Raw genomic sequence first — 21968 nt, 5'->3', positions numbered from 1 at the left:
GTCCCAAACAACAAGGCGGTGCTTGTTCGCTACTTCGCCCGAGCGTCTTGGGATACCGCCCCTATACTCCGGCATCTGGCAGGGCAATGTCGCCAACTGTGTCGTCACAGCAGTTGACGAGCCTCGGTGCTAGAGCCGCCACATCCGGGCGACGAACCACGTGGTGCCGCGAAGAGTCTCAATCATCTTCAATTATCAATCATCAATTATCATCAATCATCAATCATCTATAATCATCAATTATCATCTATAATCATTATATATAATCATCATCAATCATCATCAAACATCATAAATCATCATCAATCATCATAAATCATCATCAATAATCAATAATCATCAATCAACAACAATAATCATCAAAAATCATCAATCATCATCAATTATCATCTATAATCAATTATCATCAATCAGCATCTATAATCATCAATCATCATCAATCATCATTTATCATATTCAATCATCATCAGCCATCTTCAATCATCAATTAACATCTATAATCATCAATCAGCATCAATCATCTTCATCAATCATCATCAATCATCTTCAATCAATCATCATCAATCATCATAAATCATCATCAATCCAGTCACGGATTGCCGTCAAATACACAGAAAAATAATTTCTGTACCTTTACAGAAATATTCCTTTGGGAACCGGTTGCCAATAAACAGTTAGCAATCCTACAAGAAATAATTTGTTAATTTTTACAACACATTGCTATGGTTATGTTTGCATGTGTGAAATACGTTTTCCGAGATAATACCGAGTACACATTTCTTGCGAAAATTGGTTCATAATTTTATATTTTAATTGATGTTCCATTCTAGCATAATTTTTATAAACCATGTAATAGCTATTAGGATATTTAACAATCTGACTTCATTTATTTTGTATAACGTTTATTATATGCGCAATTACCACTGAGAAACTATCAAAGGAACCGTTTACAAAAATCTTTTAACAACTGGAGGTACTGGGACAACAAACACTAAGCATAAATGAATTGGTCCATGCAAAAAGGGCTTCAGTCCATTTTTTCCGCAATTCCAGTTTGAATATGCAACATTACCTAAGAAGGTAGATACACATTTCTACGCCAAAAAGACTTCAGTCCAATGCACTGTTACCGTAGTAACAGACTGTTAATTTCACTGTTCCATGCAGCAAGGGCTTCAGTCCTGGACTGAAGCCCCTTTTGCATGGAATAAAGTTTGGGAATTTTTGTTGTAGCGGCGCACTATTGAAATATTCTGTGACATTATGTTTCCTAACCTGTTATTCAAAATGTTTATAACAAAAGAATGTTGAATATGCAGTTTGTTTGTTAAATGATGGTAAATTAGTAAGTTTTATACAAAGATATTGTTAAATAATGTCATCAGAAAGTGAAGGCACAGACAATGTAGAAGAAAGAGGTATAAAGAGGAAAAGTACACCATCTTCTTGGAAAAGAAATATAAGAAAAACTGCAAGATGTAAAGGGGAGGAATACCTAACCTCCAAAGGCAATTTGATTCCAGCCAGAACAACAGGACCTCCATGCAGGTAGGTCTATAACTACCAATGTTATCTAAAGCTTGTATTTGTTAATACATTACAATATTAGGCACTTACTTATGTATTTCTGATATCAAGAGAATTAGTTTTAGTAGGCCTAAATCTCTCAATGCACTATATATATTTCCTTTATTTTCCAACAATCACAAAAATATTTATCGTTTTGTTTTCAGATGTTAGAGAATGAAGTGTTTTGAGAAGATCTCAGATGATGAAGCTATTGATGTGCTAAGACGTTTGCATGATTTGCCTACAAAAAATCAACAAGACACATTTATTCAATCTCTGATTGATATACATGATGTTGATCGCCGTCGACCTCGGAAGAAAGAGGGGGCAAGAATTGTTGACAAAGTTTACAAATACTATGTTATTATAGGCCATGTAAAGAGAGAGGTATGTTACAAAGCTTTCTTATCATTGTTTGCTATTACTGATAAACGAGTGAAGAGGATTAGAAAACTTGCTTTATTGGGCAAAAGTCCCGTTGATGAAAGAGGGAATACATCAAGTGCTAACACACTTCCACCTGAAGTTCGGGAAAAAATCAGAAACCACATTCTTAGCTTTCCAGTTAAATGCACAAAATACACTGGTAAAACAAAATCATATCTCGATGCCAGACTGTCTGTAAAGTCCATGTATAATCTATTCAAAGATAAAAATCCTGACATTAACTGCAGTTATCAGTTTTTCATTAAGTTTTTCAATGAAAACTTTTCTCTATAATTTGGCAGACCCCAGGTTGATTGCTGCTGTACTTGTGAGGAGTTAAAACTTAAAATTAAAAGCCCTCACATAAATGAAGCAGCCAAGAGGTGTGCGGCAGCGGAACTAATGCAGGGTGGCCAGCCAACCGGGAAATCGGGAAATACGGGAAATAGCCAGGATTTATTAAAAAAACCAGGAATACCTGGAATCAGCCAGGAATTTTTATTAGAACCGGGAATTTTTTTTATGAAGTAACGATCGCAATAACATACGGCTGTTAAATGAGCACGTTCACCACCCGTCGAAGCACGACAGTATGCTCGTGAGCTATATTTTGTGAAAGTTAATTTGTTTATATTGCATTTAAAAACTTTTGTAGTACGTAAGAAACCGTTAACAATTCAGACTTCCATACTTATTATGTTTCTGTATTCAAAAGCAACAGCATTTTGGCTGAAAATGTTGTTGTAGGGTGGTTGTAATTTCTCGCACGGCATGTTGGTAGCACTAGTTTTGTATGTATATTTGTTTTTATTTGCGCTCGTGTTGTTGCGTCACGGTATCACGGATGGATACTTTTCTCGAGTTTTTTTAAAAGTTTAGTTGTGCGGGACGTTGTTTTGAATTTTTTAATCTAACATGTAATTGGCGCAGACTATCAAAATGTCAACGAGTTCGGTCACCACATACAATGACAAATATACGGAAGAGTTTGAATGGGTGGAGAAAGATCCAAAGTGCAGGACAAACGCTATTTGCAATTTGTGTAATGTTAAAATCAATATCGGTAGCATGGATGGGAAGAACAGCATTAGCCAGCCACGCAAGAGGTGCAAAACACGTGCGTTTGGTGTCAAGTAATTTTTGTGACTTGAGATTATAAATTTTTTTGTTGGTGGTAGGTTTTGTTTTAAGCAAGTTCATTGATTTAATTTTTAAGCCTATAGTTAAGTTGTCTATTGTTTAACGCCAATAAAACATCATATTGTGTGTGCTTTGTGTAACAAAAATACAAATTGTATGCAAATATTGATAAAAACCACCCTTGAAAAAACCTGGAAAAAACCAGGAATTTTATTATCCCAGAAGAGTGGCCACCCTGTAATGATTCACAGAAGGAGGGCAAAGAAGTTTTATAATGAACTTAAAAAAGAACGAGACTGCAAAACTGAACCACACGTTCTGTCCATCTGTATGGATTATATGCAAAATATTCAATTGCCACGAATCCCAGTTCAAGAGACTTTCTATATGAGGCAGTTAACAGTCAATGTTTGCTGCATACATAACATAAAGGAACATAGTGCTATGTTATACCTTTATCATGAGGGTACTGCCAACAAAGGCCCAAATGAAGTGTGCTCACTTTTAACGGATTATTTGAACACGGTTCCTCCAGAAATTAATGAGATAAGGATTTTCTCTGACAACTGTTCTGGCCAAAACAAAAACCACTCACTGGCACGTTTGTTATTGGCTTTAACACGAACTGGTCGATTTAATAAAATAGAACAGTTCTTCCCCATCAGGGGTCATTCGTTTCTCCCCTGTGACCGAGATTTTTCAATGATTAAAAGACAGCTGAGGAAACATGACCGTTTATATTCCTTAAGAGAAATCACTGAATTAGTAATCAAGAGCAGTAATAATAATAAGTTTATGGTGACACATGTGAAATCGGAACACATATTCGATTACAAAAATTGGTGGCCTCAATATTACAAAAAGTCTGTCGTTTCAGAAGAAACGCGCCCGAGATCAGTTCCGAAAGATGATAAGCAACAGTTTGGCATAAGTTCCTTCATGCATTTTTCTTTTAGTCAAGAAATGCCTGGAACAATTGTTGCACGAAAATTTATCAATGGTATGGTACTACATACTTTTTGTTTGCGGCAAGCAATGACGAACCCCGAATTTCCACCATGCATTGCTTATCCAGAAGGGAAGGTCCCCATTAAAAAAAAGAAACTAGATGACATACGAAAACTTCTGCCCTATATTCCCGAGGAGCATAAACAATTTTACATTGATATTTCTAACTGGCCAACAGCTGAAAACATTGATTTGGAAGTACAAGATGATTAACTGGAGAACATTGATTTGTAGGTACAAGATGATTAACTGGAGAACATTGATTTGTAGGTACAAGATGATTAACTAACTGTATATAATTTAATTTTTGACACACTGTACATGAGTAAATAAACTAATATGTAGTAAAATATAACATATTGTATCTTCTTTTCTACCATTTTGTTGGATAAGAAACAATTAAAATAATATATATACTAAAATAACAATAAAATATAAAAGAGTGTTTAATAAAATACTTTTCCATGCAAAAATGGCTTCAGTCCAACATATTTTATAATTTTTTTTCGACAAACTATATACAAGAACAGTAATATAGATAATTCATATGAGTGGTGAAATTGTTAGGTACCATATTAAAAAAAGGTGTTATTATATTATTAAAATCTTCTGGCGCAGACAGTTTTTTGTGTTTTTCTCAAAAACACTTATTTAGGACTAAAGACCTTTTTGCATGGATCGATTCAAATGAAATGTCTGGGTTAAGAATCTGAAAACAGTAGCTATAACTGCGATAACTATATTTTGTAGTTAAACAGTTGTTATCATATAAAAGTACAAATTTACAAATATATATAATATTACATGAATAATTCTGCTCCATTTACAAAAAAAAATTAAATTATAGACAATTTGTTTTAAGGTGAGAAAATTTCTTAAATTAATGTGCGGTATCTTGCTGCCTCGACGAAAGAAAATTTGCAGTATTACAGGATAAAAAATTGTCATGGTCTAAAACACGCCAAAACCATTATGGCGTCAACGCCCCCCCCCCCCCCCCCCCCCTCCATTTATGGTAAGTCTGAAATTGGGGAGATACCGTGTAGTATGAGTTGTTTGAAATGAATGAGAGTAAACACCAACAGACCACCTGTCTGCCTGTTATGCTTTAATAACTACCCACACACACATCATCTGTTACAAATTGTTGTTTGGAATGTATAAAATAATCCGAATATGACACTTAGTGGCGTACTTTAGTATGTCCCACGCTTAGATTGCAGTATAGAGTAGATAGCGACCACAGTTGCCGGATTGATACAATCCGGCTTTTAAACATTAAACTTTTGTATTTTGTATACCATAATTCGTTACAATACGTTTTAATATTATTTTTATTTTTATTTTGACGTGACAACGTCTAATAAATCAATGAACGCCGGCTGCTCGCACGAAAAAGGATGACTCATTGTCCCGCTACGCTCATTGTCCCGTTACGCTCATTGTCCCGTTACGCTCATTGTACGCTTGCGCAGCATCTATCTCTCTTCCACTCGATTGCAAAAACCATCGATTTGACTTTTTAGAGGCACATTAAACTTGAAACATTCCCATTCGTTTCCTACTTTTCCTATCATCGTCCTATCCTTAACAGAATAACACAGATTGGAAGAAGTTAAATAGCAAACATGTATAAACTTTATAGTTAAAATAATCTGTTCGTTAAAGTAATAAACATATTTGAATTAATGAGTGCAAATAAAAGTAAATTTATCAATTCAATTGTAGATTTCATTTCACTCCTTCGTTGTATCCATAAAAAATAGTGATAATTCAATAAAAATAATTCAATTTTATTCATAAAAGTATGCAATCATTTCATCAATGTTTTGTTATGACGTCACGTTAAACTATCGTCCGTAAACCGACTTTACAGACCACCAATTTTTTTCCCCCAAGTATTTGATGCTGACACAGTACGTACAATAAGGTGATTGAACACTTGTCAGTTGCTCCTTCCTTAATCTAAGTCCTTGGCACTGTTTAAAGCCATTGTCATGCTGCTGAAGACGCAGCAGGCATTAAAATCTCCTCCTCCTCCGTAGGAACAGAAGTTTCAACTGTTGACGCCGTTGCCGACAGGATTTGCGTCGTCGTCGCCGTCATTGTTGCCAAATTAGTGTTTTTTTTTAACATTATTATCACAGATGTAGTCATTCAGGCAAAATAAAATAATTCATTGTTAAACACCAATTAGTATTTCACACAAGAAACCATTTGTAGCTATATGCGTCTCTATAAATAACAAGGAATTCCCTATAATTATGTGCTGTACTCAAAAGAGTAAAAAAAAATTTTTCCAGTTTTATATCATACAAAAAACTGTTGAGAAAAAATAGTTGAAAACAAGATGGCGTTTTTTTAAATTCCTACTCCTTATGAATAAATAATTAATATCATCAAATTATGATCGTGATGAAGTACAACTGGGTAATGCATTCCCGAAATTCTTATTCCAAATTTTACTTTACAAAATACAATATTTCAAATACATTTAATAAAAAATTTTCTTTGCACTACTAATTGGTGTCTAAATAGTTAGTGCTTTCTAGTGTATATCTTGCGACAGGGCACACCAAACAATGACAGCGGTTACAGCAGATACCGTGCATTGGAAAGAAACATTAATTACCCATTTAAATGCACACTGAAATCTAAAGATGAGATTGGCTACAGATACGGACCGGAAATATTCTCGGATTCATTTCACGATAGGATTGAATTCCAACTCGTCACCTTCATGCTACTTAAGTTACCGGACCACAGTTTACTTGAAGGATACTTGAGCCAGTGAAAAAAAAACCCTCAACAAAAGTAGTATCGAATAACAAGCCTCCCAGTTAAACAGGTCTCACGAGTGAGGAACCACTGAGTAGAGACTGGAAAAATTCGCGGTTTCAATTACCTCTAGGATAGACTCCACGATCCCCTATGTACTAGGACAAATTGCACCTGCTCATTGGATAATGACTCGTGACACGCGTTACCTGGGATGATTGTGAGTTGATACTTCTTTCGTTGAAAGTTTTTCATTGGCTTAGAGTCCTTCAGGTAAACGGTGGTCCAATCACTGACTCTGCATGAAGGTGTACGAGTTTGGGGTCTTAGTCTATCGCGAAATGAATCCGCGAATTTGTTCCGGTCTCTACCAATGAGCATGTGTACTTTTCCCGAGTACTTATATGATCGTGGAGTCTACACTGTACTGGTAAATTTTTTTCACGTTTAATTTACGAAGAACGCTGGTTACAAATTATAAATGGATCTTTATAAATTGACAGACACGTAGTAAACTTAATCTAACCTGATTCCAAAATAATATTCATAGTAACCTGATTCCAAAATAATATTCATAGTAACCTGATTCCAAAAGAATATTCATAGAATATTAGGCAAAACATAAAAAAAAAGCTGGCCAAGTCTACAACAAGAACACACATATTTTGTTCAGTGCGTGTTTTCCTTTGTTTAGAACGAAGTGTACAAAGGAAAAAAAGGGCGTAATTTGTAGAGACCGGGAAAATTCGCGGGTTCAATGACCTCCAGGATAGACTCCAATATCCTCTACACACTCGGGCAAATGCCAACTGTTGATTGGCTGCTGACTTGTGAGTCGTCTCGACTGGGTGGCCTGTGATTCGACACTTCTATGAGTGAGGGTCTCTAACTGGCCCTCATTCCTCCAGATTACAGTGAACCAATGACAGAAGCAGCACTAAAGTATAATTATTTGAATTTTAGCATAACACGAAATTAACCCGCGAATTTTTCAGGTCTCTTGCAATTGGTACGAAGATTCAGTCATTTAATGCAGTTTTTTTACATACGCCATTGCAGTTTTGCACTGTTTGTCATGAAAAATTAAAAATTAAAAAATTAAAAATACGAAGATACAAAATTCACAGAAAACAAAACTGAATCGGCTGATGTCGGACAAACGGAACCAACATCGCCCGATTCAGTATTTTTTTCTGTAAATTTTTATCTTCCATTTATATATATATTTTTTTATATTTTCGGAATTTTTCCATGACAAACAGTGGAAAAATGTAATGGAATAAGTAAAAAAAAAAAACCCCTTCATTAAATCAAAATTCCCCCACTGCACGAAATCGTTTAAAGAAAGATTTAGTCGTTTGAGATTATGTAGAACTGTCCGTTCATTTGAGGTGGGTTCCTCGTTGAAAAAGTCCGTAAAATTTAACTGTGATTAAAACCGCGAATGTCCCCAGCTGTAGGAGATCTCCCTTCGTTTGCATGATCACGGAGACGAACTGACGTCACTTCTGCCCCCCCCCCCTCTCTCCCCCCCAAACCCCCCTGACGTAACCTATCAGAGGCACTCTCACCATTGAATATATATAACTTATAGAAGTCGCGAGGGGATAGGATTTATTATTCCAATTTTCGGATCCAAAACTGAGGTAGTTGTTAGCTCCGCCGCTAGACAGCTCTTCTTTCCACAAGAGGGTACTCGTAGTTACCAGCTTCCACGCCAGAGCGCTGTAGCGTCGCTTTTTTCAAGGTCGTGCGCGTAATTCTCTGTTTCACTCTATCGAGAGGCGGTGCCTTTTGTTGAAATCCGAGCGCTTAGATACGGGCGGGCGCAACTGAATTGGAGGAGTACGGTCACCGAAAAAAAATGTGCGGTTAAAAGATGCCAACATCAAAAATTAAGTTTAATTATAAGAAAACTACAGAAATTTCTTAAACGTAATAACGTAAAAAAAAACAACTGACATTCGTAGTTCAGAATTTATAAAATGTTGTGTTAACGGAGTGGTGCATTGAGTAAAATGGCAAAACATAATTTGGAATAATTCTTGACATCGTTGAATGATTTTGGTAGCTATGAAACAACTATGGCTGCGATGACTGTTCAAACGCGTGCACGTGTTGTTATTAGTAACAGAAACTAATGGTATGATGTCATACTTTGTGGCTATGCAGTTTATAATTTTTTTAACATAAGATGAAGCATTTTTACATAATGTTTTGGTTGTTTCGTTATTCAAAATAAATAATCTTAAACGTTATATGGTGAATATTCCCAGTAGCGAATGACCACAAAAAAAATCAATTTTGCCAACATAGATCTGAAAAGTTAACGATTTACTATGTTAAGTTGCTTATAAATAACGCACATTTCCCGGATCGCCAAAGAAAATAAGAGTGTTTGTTATAGCATTGAGTTCCCACTCTTTATATTCCTTGCTTTGAGGTTAGATACACAAGTTAAGCCCGGGCTACATTCGCAATAGCAAGCAAACAGCACAGACGCACAGAAGTTCAACATACACTATTAGATATGAGCTGCCACATTGGCAAATAGCACGCGCACAGAAAAATAGCACAGGATCGGCGCACAGAAAGTTCATTAACTTTTAACTTTTAGGTTATTTTCTGTGCGCGACCATGGTGGTAGCCAATCAGCAAACAGTTTAAGTACTACTCGAGTGGGCTTATAAAAGAACAATTGTCACGAAAGTATTGGTGCTCTTGACTTGAGTAGTTTGTTATTGTTTTCAAACACGCGATAACATAAAAATGGAAGGCACATTTGATAGCTTTTTGATAGCTGTAATAGAAAGAAAAAATATTTTGTATGACAGGGGATCCGCAGGATACAAAAATGAAGAAGCTAAATTAAATGCTTGGAAGTCTGTGTCTGAATGTGTTAAAGAAGCCGGATTTGAAATAAACAGTGATATATATTTTTGAATGCTCATTGTGTTTTGTACGTAAACTTTGAAATATTTAAAATATTTCTGGGTTTAACGAAAACCGTACCACAATAACAACACACGAATCTAAACGAACGTCACGTATGCCAACTTCAGTGACCAAAATTGTGAACGGGAGTTTTACATTTAAAAAACTTTTTTGAATGCTTCCGGTATTATTTTGTGTTGTGTTGTGCGTGAATGTAGCATCAAGCTCTGTGCTATCTCTGTGCGTGTGTGCTATCTGTGTGCTGTTTGCGTGCTATTGCGAATGTATCCCGGCCTTTATGCTCGTAAAAACGATGCGCAAGTATTTTGAATACAAATATATTTTCTTTTAATAACCGAAAGGTAAATATTATTTCCATGAAATATAATACAATTCTTTAAACACAGACAACATATAAGAGCTATTTTTTGTTTATTATTCCATCTGGCGTGATAAATATTATATTTTAAAAACTGTTTGTGGATTTTTAATATAAAATAAATATTTATTTATGACATCAATTTAAGTTGTTCAAAAAATTCACTTTGGTATGAATTAAACCAAATTCATGTTATCCAGGGCACAAAATTAGAAACTACCAAAAAAGATTATTTACATTGCTGTTTTGTGTAAATCTGTGCACGGACTTAGTTAAGTGACATATTTATAATTCCTCATTTTAGCAACCCATTTTAACACAAGAGAAAAATGATTTTATATTAAAAAATTATTATTTTAAACCATTAATTAGCAGGAAACATGTATGAATAATCTATTTAAATTTGCATTTGAACAGTGAATATTATTTTGCAATAATAAATATTTTTATCATCGTATATTAATGATGAAAAGTTTGTATTTCCATCTAATCAGAAGTATTATGACACAGTTAATTAAATTGCTTTACAAGTTTTTATTCACATGAAAATCATTAAAAATTGGTTGGAAAGTTATATAAATATACAAAAACAAATCATTATACATACAATTTTATTATCTTAGTGGATTTAAATTAATGGTGTCCCAGTGACTACTGCGAAGAAAAAAGTCTTGCGAAAGGTTTCCTCGTAATTGAAATTCGTCAAAAAAAAACTATCTCTCATTTTTGGTGACATTTCTGACAAGTGGTACAATGAAATTTGAGACTGGCAAATGAATGTTGTGAAGCAATAAACAAAATATCACATTCGTGAACTACAAATGCATAATTGTTTTTTATTTTATAATAAAAGTGTATCTAATAACCCGTGGATTTGCTCACGTAATTTCCGGGTATTGCTGATATTCTACCATTTGAAGAAAATATGTATTAAATTTCAAAGATTTTTGAAGAATTATACATAAAGAACTGTCAAGTATAGAACATATTTAATAAATAAAAATATTTTTACGACTTATTTTTAATTGGTTTAGCGTAAGTCTATTTTAACTTTTATTTAAAATTAAGTACCTACCTTATTTTCTATCTCCCGGTTTAGTGACTTTGAGAATATATTTTTCCTTGATGAAATCTTAACTCTTTTCCATCTGACGAAGAAGCCAATTAAAAAATAAACTAAGACTCGCGCACTTATTGTATGTTAAGACTGCCATCGTTTTAAATTACTGTAATTTTTTTAGTTATAGTCATGCTTAGTATAATAACATAATATGCCTTATTACGCATACATTTCAGTATTCATGAAACCAGTGCATTTTTATTTGAAATGTAGAGCAGTTACCAAATTTCTTATCTCGCATATTGATCTTTTGGTATGGCTAGTATTACTTAAACTAAATTTTTGAATTTTCACTGATGCACTGTTTTCCCTTTTCTATGTGATTTAGAAAATATAGCAATATACGTAAACCAATTAAACCAAAATCATCCTGAATTTTTATTACCGAAAAAAGTTAATTACAAAAAATTTTAATGTGCGTATTTTTATATTGAATTTATATATATCTTGCCAATACTGATTTAGTGGGTTACATTTTTATTTTTTATTTTTAAAAATAATATCTACCCCTTTTACTACTTAATAGATAACGTTGAATAAGAGAAGGTTGTTTAAGGTATGTTGATTTTCCTTGCCAATATCTAAAAGTAAATTTGTAAAAACGCGAAATATAGTATAAATAAGTATTTTACTTTTAAAATAAAACCATATTTTGAACGGAACACTGACTATTGGCCCAATACAAAGTTTTAATAGCTAATTTTCACTTCACTCGGGTACAGAATCCCATCATTCAGTGATTTCCGTGGCTAGCTTCTTTTGGGATTTCATCATTCTCAAACGACGGTAAGGGAAGCTCCTCTTCAAGGTCGCCTAACGATGTTGATAAGACCTGCCGGGTAATTTGAATCGTTGGTCTGGGATTTTCGAGGGGGGGGGGGGTGAAGGATGATGTCACGACTGGGCTGGTTAACCTAGTTCTGCCAAATACCGCCAGGGGCGTATACAGCCGATACCCAGCGATGAAAGCGATCGCAGCGGCGGAGCTTGGAACTACAACAATTCGTCTGCGAAACCGGACAGAAAATTTAACCTGGGCTCGCGACTTCTATACATTATATATATTCAATGCTCTCACTCTTAGTTGGAGACGGTACGGCAGAGACGCAATGTCGTCCTTTCGCAAACGTGTGGGCAAAACAGGTTTGCAGCGCCCACCCACTCGCAATTCGCACATAGTTAAAGGAGTCACTCCGCACACACACGGAGCCTGCAGTGAGACAGGAAGTGCGCCTCGTAGAAACAACTCCCCCCCTCCCCCCCTCACATCCTTCATTGATGCACTGTTAAAAATTTTCACCTTCAATTCATTTATTTATCGACTTAACCACAGGCATGTTATGCAATCAAATGTAAAGTTACAACAACAAAAAAAAAACATACATAACTAAGCTAACCTAAATAAAAAGACAGTACACAAGAACAAGATGAACAACTTACGAAATACAATACAAAACTAAATAAACAAACCAATTACTAGAGACCGGAAAAATTCGCAGTTTCATTTCGCGAAAGGCTAGAATCCAAATGTGTTTAACCTTTTGCTGCTTCAGTGATTGGACCACAGGTTGTCTGAAGGAATCAGAGCCAATGAATAATCCTGAACGAATGAAGTATCGAATAAAAAAAACATTCTAGTTAATAGTTGTCACGAGTCAGTAGCCAATGAGCAGATGTAATTTGTAGAGACATGCAAAATTCGCGGATTCATTTCGCGATAGGCTAGCATCAAAACAACTATACCTTCGTACCGCTTCTGCAGATTGGCCCACATTTTATCCGGGGAACTGTGAGCCAGTGGGAAACACCAAACCAAGAAAGTGCCGAATTACGGACAGCCTAGTTGAGGCATCTCACGCGTCAGTAGCCAATGAACAGGTGTCATTTCCGCGAGTATTTAAAGGACTGTGGAGTCTATCCTAGAGGTCAATGAATCCGCGAATTTTGCAGGTCTCTAGTAATTTGTTCGAGTGCATAGAAGATCTTGGAGTCTATCCTGTAGGTCATTGAATTCGCGAATTTTCCCGGTCCCTACCAATTACTAGCAAGTAAGCGTCGCGCTTATAATCCCGCCTCACTAAAACACATACACCCCGACCTGATGGGCCCTTTAATGGAAAACTTTGTGTCCGGTACTACGGGACAGGGATTCGCCAAAATTACGTGTTCCATACCTAACCGATTTCGGAAGTCAACGAAAAATTTTCACAGTCTGCAAATAATAATGGAAAACGACTTTTTTTTTTCTTTTTCAACAATTCACTTACGGGGCCCACCTCGTCAGGGGTTTATGTGTGTTAGTGAGGCGGGATGATAAGCGCGACGCTCGCTGGTGCTTCTAGCGCGGTATAGCCACTTGGACTGGCGGGCAGTCTTCTCGTCGTGCATAGGGCAACTGTGAAATTTGAGCGGTGGCCGTAACATTATATGGCGAAGAAATGAAAATCAAGGTGTAATGCAAGTCCCTTTTAAGTGCTTTCAAGAATCTGTACCGGCTGTTTTTACACCTAAAAACTACTCTGAAAACATGCGTTTTAGCCATATAAACTCTTCTAAATATACAGTTTAATAATTTAATTCGAAATCGAAGATACTTTTCGGCCCTCGACGAACTCTTAAAAGCTTTTCGTAAGCAGACCCCACTCGGATATTTCGAGTAGTTTGGAAATCGCGTTGTTTTTCCTGAAGTTCTGCGCACCGCGTGTGTTCCCGGGCAGGCAATAACATTCACCTGCATCTATGTGATGCAGTTTTTTTCCTGCCAAAAACGGCAATAGACACCTGCAGCCGTGGCTTATGTGCGTCTCTGGCAAACTGCGTCCCGCGACGCCGTGTCCCTACGTTCCCCCGCGCCCCTTTTGACCGTTCTTGAATCGAATGCGTCGTGACTTGCCGAGATAGTACGAGTGTCCGACGCTAGGTGCCGTTCGGCGTTACGAGACTTCCTTCCCCCCCCCCAACTCTTAGTGAGTAATTATAAACGATAGAGATTTTCTTGAGAAGCCTAAGATGTACATAAAGTTCTGTCCCTTCCCGAACACGCCCGAATATTCACCTTCAGCCAACCTCGGGTTTATTTATATATATTTATATTTCTCTGTTTATTTTAATGTAGCTATACTAACCTAACTAACCGTCCATAGTGTTTTATTTTTTTTTTAATGTAGCTAACCTAACCGACCACTTTTAATTTTTGAATTAATTTTTCCTGCGCAAAAATAAAACAAATCCCGAGGTTGGCCGAAGGTGAATATTTGTGCGTGTTCGGGCAGGGACAGAACTTGATGTACATGTTAGGCTTCTCGATTTTCTTACGTTCATTGCATCTTGAGCCCGCGCGACAAAGAGATGGAACACGGCGCCCATTGCGTCGACCTTGAAAGTCATCCGCGCCGGTGCTGCAAGGTCACGCGGCATTCTTCCAGGCGCGGGCTTCGATATGCATCAACATGTTTTTTTCATTGCAGACGGAACAACGCTTTGCGTCCGTGAAATAATAGTTTTTGAAATTTCTCGCTCGCTTTCACTTTTGACCAGGGTAGGGGGAGGGGGGGGATCTGTTTTGAGACTCACTTGTGTAGGAATGTGTTCTCCAAGGTAAGCTTGCGTCCGCCATTTTAATTTATTACTAGCTAATGCCTGCCATGCGTTGCTAAGCATCTTTCAATTATAATTTATTTTGTAATTTGTTTGAAGTAGGTACACATATACTAAGCATCTCTCTATCTCTATCTCTCTATGTCCCCTTATAAATCTCACTATATTTCTATATATACATACAATATTCCTATATCTGTATATATCTATATATCCATCCATATCTCTCCATATCACCAATCTCTCTATGTATCTATGTTTCTATCTATATCTCAATCCATCTATATATCTGTAGATCTCCATCTTTCTATACTTCTATGTCTATGACTTTCTACCTATATCTTTATCCAACCAAAACAGAAGACGAACGCACAAATATTCATTTATATATTTTTTTTACCTATCTATATATATATACCTTTTTACCTGTCACAGTTGTGACATAGGTGTATAAAAATCATACGCGTATTCAAATGCAACGTTGTGTCAAAATTTCAAAACAATCGGTGAAGAACTCACGGAGTTTTATGATTTTGAACGAACATACAGATTTTTATTTATATAGATTTTTTGATTCAACTTATTTTTTTTTCCCGTCAGTTACAGGCTGAGAGCTATAAGTTGTCTCAATTTCAAGTTCCCAGCTCATCAGAAAGAAGTTAAGAATTTGTACAGATTATATTGCATATGGAAGCGTGTACAGAAAAAAACGCGAAATAATTTTGACTCTACTTGTACGTAATATAATTGTTGCAGATCTTGAAATCTCTTTGATTCATTTGTCAAGAGTCTAAAATTCACGGTAGGCCTACTGTATGTTCTCTACCCATACCTGCTTCTCTATAGTACCCGAGTTCTTACCGCGAAACTTCCGTTTTTTTTAAGTGGTTCAACTTCATTCGGTCGTTCTTTTGTTAGCTTGAACTCAACTTACAACGAGTCGTAGAGTGGGGTGTTGAAATAATTGCGGTCCAATGATCAAAATAAATGAACAAATGACACGTAATGGCATTCTACCTCGTTACCAAAAGAATCCGCTGCATTTTCATGTTTCTAGCAATTGTTACTGTTAATTGCTTTCTGACAAATTACTTCCACGAAATTCTCTGTGCTCTATATACGAGTTCATTTAACTTCTGACATGGGATGATTTTGTCTTGTTCATGTTTAACATCGTAGTTTTCGTTACACGGCAATTTTGTGGAAGTGATTTCCGCTTATGCGACGGAAGTCAAGGAAACGGAAATGCATAACAACCACGGCGCTGCCATCTGTGGCGGATGGTGCGAACTAAAGTTCACGAATAAAAAAGGGAAACTTTACAGCACTACTACTGTTTAGTCAATTTTTTTCACAAGAAGAGCAGTATTTTAATAAAATTCCTCGCCGAAATTCAGGTGGAAACTTTTATCGGAGTCGTTTCATTATAAAGTTAAAAAAATTTTGTCTGCAAATGAAATGATTTGATAGTACTGGAAAGCTATTCAGGGAACGGTTCACAAATAATTTTGACAATTGGAGGTACTGGGACAACACAAAGCATAAATGCCAGGGATACAATCCGAATTCAGTATTACTTACTGCGAACACTATTTTGGCAGTGATACAGTAATTTCTTATGTGAATTGACAAATTCACAAATATTTGTAATTTAACATGACTATTTCTGATCAATTAAAAAAAATAATGTGTGCTGGTTTTGCTACCCTGAAAACCTGTTACGCAGCTCTTATGACGTATTTTCCCTGATCCCTTGACCATTTGTCCCAGTGCACCTGTCCATCGAATAACTTAACAAGTGATTCATCTCGAGGTCAGTTAAAACACAAGCCGAGCATGTGTTACGAATGTGTCACTGGGGAAGTGTGTTACGTGGGTGGTGAAATTTCTTAGAAGCTTCGCATAGTGACGATTCGCCTGTCTTCATTTGTCAACTACGCTGACTGTTCATCGATAAAGAAGCTAACACGTGAAGTCTTGTAAAATGTCAACGCAAGACTTGAAACAGTTTTTTTTCTTTTTTAATCGACGAACATTTTATAGCCCGACTCATGTAACTTGTCTCAAATTCGACTGTTTCCGAATGTAACTAATTTTTTTTTTGTGAATGAATCAGAAATAATCATGTAAAATTAAAGATATTTGTACATTCGTACATTTACACGAAAACAATTATTGTATCCTTACAAAATAGTGTACGCATTATTACCCAGAAATTTATGCTTTGTGTTGTCCCAGAACTTCCAATAGTTTAACGTTTTTGGTAAACCGTTCCCTGAATAGCTTTCCAATACTTATTGCGCACATAATATAAGCACTATACAACAAAATGAAGTGAAATTATTGAATATTCAGTTATTTCTCCCTTGGTTTTAAAAATTATGCTTGAATGGCATCAATTAAAATATAAATTTATGCGGTATGTTTTGTTAGAAATAATCAACGTTATCTTTAAAAACGTATTTCATATATGCAAAAATAACCATAGCCATGTGTTGTACAAAGTTACAATATCTTTCTCGTAGTATTACAGACTATTTCATGGCAACTGGTTTCCAAAGGAATCTTTTATAAAAGTACAGAAAATTATTTTTCGTATCATTCTGCCACTTTTCTTCTGTCAACAGTGTTTGCAAACAATTGTAATTTGTTGTGCTTAGCGTGCTGTTTTGCAAGTGACATTTGAGGAAATTGGTACTACTGGTGCTACTTTAGAGTACTGTCGAATTCGAGTCACTCAAAAAATATCATTACACAGGCGATATATATCGATTCTATTTCCCTGCTCTCAAGGCCATTTATTAACTCATTGGCTAATCATCTACTTAAAAAAAACCGTTAAAATCAGACGCTGTATAGACTTTGGCTAATGAATTTATTAGCTTATGAATTTTGCTCCAACACACACACACACCTACACACACACACTTTCATCCAAAAATCAATGAATTTTAAGTGATAATTTTACGTGAAACATTTCTAAATTCTTTTGTAATGAAAACTTACTCTGGAAATACAATTTGACATGAGCTTTTGTCATTCCAAATGCCTACCACTTTGACATTTCTATTGACGAACGTTTCCATTTTTTTTTTCAAAAGGGTCTCTGCGATAAACAATTTTTAATTTTTTATCACTGAAAACAAAGCTTTTTTTAAGGCACAGGTCACATATTAAAATGTTTTCGAAGACAATGTATACCAGTTGACAGTATTATACAACTATAAATAGTAAAAGCTAATGAACTCACGAGTTGAACTACGAGGCTCATTCAAATACAAACAGCAATTGTTTGACAGATCTGTTGGTGGTTTATGAAAATACAAATGAATAACCTAAATTTTTCTACGTACGAAGATACATTTTCTTGATAGGACTGGAAGCTTTTTTGAGCCCTTCGTGTAAAAAAAAAAAAAAAAAGGTTTCTCCAGTAGCCAAATGCGCACGTACTGTACCCCGCAGCCTCGTCTTCCTGATGCCTGCTTGAGTGAACCAGACACGTGGTGGTCGCGTGGTCTGAATGTCGTCTCCACTGACGCCGGTCGCCGGTCGACCGTCTCGAAGCTTCTGGGCCCAGTCGAACACTCGGGTTATACTCAACAGTAGCATCGCCAAACTGTGCTGGGAGTGTCTTTACAGTTCCACTGGCTCTCTCATGGGAAGCCTTCTTTTCACAGACGAGAGAGCCAAACACCCGATCGTTAATCTTCGTTTTTTTTTTTTTCATTTTAAAATGTTTGGTTAGCTACATTATAAATACTTTAAAACATTGTGGACGGTTGATTTGGTAAGGATAGCTACATTAAAGATACTGTGAAATCATGTAAACAGTTTCCTAGCCCTGGATAGCTACATATTAAAAAGGTTATTTGCTAAGCAACCATAAAATGATTTTACAGTATTTTTAATGTAGCTATACTTACCTAATATAACCAACCATCCACAATGTTTTAAAGTATTTACAATGTAGCTAACCTATCCAAACCGACCGCAAAATTTAATTCCACGCCGGTTTATACAATGAGATAGAACGGAAAAAAAAGCGAGCATGAACTTCGGGGAAGTTCGGGTGTGGCTCTCTCGTCTGTGAAATGAAGGCTTCCCATCTCACACCTTCGCTGGCGAGAAGACCAGCAACTGCCGCCGGTGCTACCACAGTGACACTGACATGAGTGACGTCAGTGTGTGTCCCCTCTCACCCCCCCCCCCCTCACGCCACAGACTCCCCTCCCACTTCACCACTCGAGTCGAATGCACCCAATTACGGTTTATATCTGAACGACCCTCGTCTTTGCAGCAGCCAGCCACAATCATCTTCAGGTGTTGTTTAAATCAAATTTTAGAATATTGTTACGGCCTGAAAACTAATGAAACCATCGATGTAATTTTTTGACGTGACAACGTCTAATAAATCGATGAACGCCGGCTGCACGCACGAAAAAGTGTCCCGTAACGCACATTGTCCCGTTACGATGTGTCCCGTTACGATGTGTCCCGTTACGATGTGTCCCGTTACGATGTGTCCCTTTACGCTCATTGTACGCTTGCGCCGCATCTATAATTTCATCAATGTTTTGTTATGACGTTGTCACGTTAAACTATCGTCCGTAAACCGACTTTACAGACAACCAATTTTTTTTCCTGTTTCCGTTTATTCCTCTTAAATGATGAGACTAAAACAAAAATTCCACTACGTATTTAGTCTATATAAAAAAAATTTAATCGATGCACATTCGCTTTAGCGGGTCGACGCACCTTGCTTAAGGTGTATGAACCTGTTTGGCCACCGCACCGGCCAACTGCCGTATAAGGGAACAGCGTCTGGCAGGGTCGCGCGTTGCAGCCTTGATGCAAGGAACGGGTGCAAGGAACGGGTACACACACAATCTCTCCCTCCCCCAGACCTTTCCTCGTCTTTGCACGGATCATGCCGGAAGGGAAAATTCGAGGTTTCAATCGTCTCTAGGATATATTCCACATTCTTGTACAATGAATTTTTTGACGTGATGTCTAATAAATCGATGAACGCCGGCTGCACGCACGAAAAAGTGTCCCGTTATGCACATTGTCCCGTTACGCTGTGTCCCGTTACGCTCATTGTACGCTTGCGCCGTATCTATCTCTCTTCCACTCGATTGGAACAACAATTTATTTGACTTTTTCGAGGCACATTAAACTTGAAACACTCCCATTCGTTTCCGACTTTTCCTAACATCGTCCTATCCTTAACAGAATAACACAGTTTGGAAGAAGTTAAATAGCAAACATGTATAAAATTTATAGTTAAAGTAATATGTTCGTTAAAGTAATAAACATATTTGAATTAATGAGTGCAAATAAAAGTAAATTTATCAATTAAATTGTAGATTTAATTTCACTCCTTCTTTGTATCCGTACAAAATAGTGATAATTCAATAAAAATGATTCAATTGTATTCATAAAGTATGCAATAATTTCATCAATGTTTTGGTATGACGTTGTCACATTAAACTATCTACCGTAAACCGACTTTACAGACAACCAATTTTTTTTTGTAATTGGAACAGAAATATGCATGTAAAATTACAGATATTTGTGCATTCACACGAAGACAACTTTATTACTTTAAAACATTGTTCGCAGTAATACTGGGTTTGGATTCTTACCCTGGCATTCATGATGCGTGTTGACCCAGAACCTCCAATAGTCAACGTTATTTGTAAACCTTTCCCCTGAACAGCTTTCCAGTATTAACTGCGCACTTAATAATCATGATACAACATGACAGAGCCCAATCATTGAATGTTCTACTATATTTTTCCAAGCATAATTTTTTTGAAAAAAAATTATGCTTGAATGAAACATCAATTAAAATATAAAATTATGTGTCACTTTTTGTAAGTAATACTCAGTATTATGTCTAAAAGCGTATTTAATATATGCAAAAATACCGTAGACATATTCTGTACAGAGTTAGAATATATTTAATGTATTTCTTGGCAACTGGTTTTCAAATTTTTTTTTTTTTTGTAAAAGTACACTTTTTTCCGTGTTGGATTTTGAAGAATTACGCCTGCTCGTGAGACTTGTTTACTGGGAGGCTTGCGATCCGATACTACTTTTGTTGAGTGTTTTTCACAGGCTGAGAGTCCGTCAAAGTAAACTGTGGTCCAATCCGGGAAGAAGCATGGAAGTGAAATTATTTTGTATTCCATCCTAAATCGAAATGAAAGATCGAACTTTTCCGGTCTCTAAAAAATAGCGCAGCGGGCGTAACACGAATAGAATGAATTTTATTTATTTTTTTTACAACCAATCGTGTTCGACACATCTGTGACGTCAACGCGACAAAATTTCGCGGACACAAAAAAAGACTTTCCTATCAGAAACATATTCTGTAAAGTCTTATGTTTTACAAAAAGCTCCCTGAACATTTAACATGTTCTCAGCTCATTGCATTCTAAGGCCCGTACTACAACGGATCAAGTTAACGGAGTCGGGTCCCACGGGACAGAGTTTCTACAGTAGCACGCAACGGAGACGTAACCGTACGTATCAGCTCGGCAATGCTGAACTCTTCCGTTTACGTCGCTCCGTGCGACCAATAGAAGCCGAGTACTTGACTGCGGTGGTAGCCGTGTTTGTTTATGTTTTAAATACGTTAACAATTGTTTCAAGTACAATAATATTTGTGGTTTATTTTTGTTACATATGCAAATTCTGCCCATGCTATTATCTCGATGCATTATACATAGAAAGCGGAAAAATTCGCGGATTCATATCGTGACAGGCTCGAATCCAAACTCGTTCGCCTTCATGCTCATTCAGTGATTGGACTACAGAATACCTGGGGAACTATGAGCCAATAAAAAACGCTCAACAAAAGAAGAATCCAATCAAAAGCATCCTAGTTAACAGGTGTAACGAGTTAGTAGCCAATGAGCAGGTAAATTTTACCCGAGTACATGGAGTGTTGTTGAGTCTATCCTAGAGGTCATTGATGGTGCGAATTTTTCCAGTCCTTAATTATACATATAA

At 36.4% G+C, this 21968-nt stretch overlaps 2 protein-coding genes across 2 annotated transcripts in view; both read left to right on the top strand.

The window, feature by feature from the left end:
• The window catches only part of LOC134540878 (annulin), a 166384-nt gene that overhangs the window by 10499 nt on the left and 133917 nt on the right, over nucleotides 1–21968 (top strand). The window lies entirely within an intron of this gene.
• Nucleotides 584–5069, top strand: LOC134540879 (uncharacterized). Its single transcript, XM_063383903.1, has 2 exons — nucleotides 584–4377; nucleotides 4414–5069. The coding sequence occupies exon 1, from the start codon at nucleotides 3292–3294 to the stop codon at nucleotides 4354–4356; it is 1065 nt and encodes a 354-aa protein (XP_063239973.1). The 5' UTR covers nucleotides 584–3291; the 3' UTR covers nucleotides 4357–4377; nucleotides 4414–5069.

This window comes from Bacillus rossius, chromosome 17, assembly GCF_032445375.1.
Source record: "Bacillus rossius redtenbacheri isolate Brsri chromosome 17, Brsri_v3, whole genome shotgun sequence".
Classification (NCBI taxonomy): Eukaryota; Metazoa; Arthropoda; class Insecta; order Phasmatodea; family Bacillidae; genus Bacillus; species Bacillus rossius.
Note: the sequence above shows the minus strand (reverse complement) of the source record. Positions and strands in the feature narration are given on the sequence as shown.

Coding starts and splice junctions, on each gene's coding strand:
- LOC134540879 (XM_063383903.1), top strand. CDS start 3,292: ATGCAAATATTGATAAAAACCACCCTTGAAAAAACCTGGAAAAAACCA.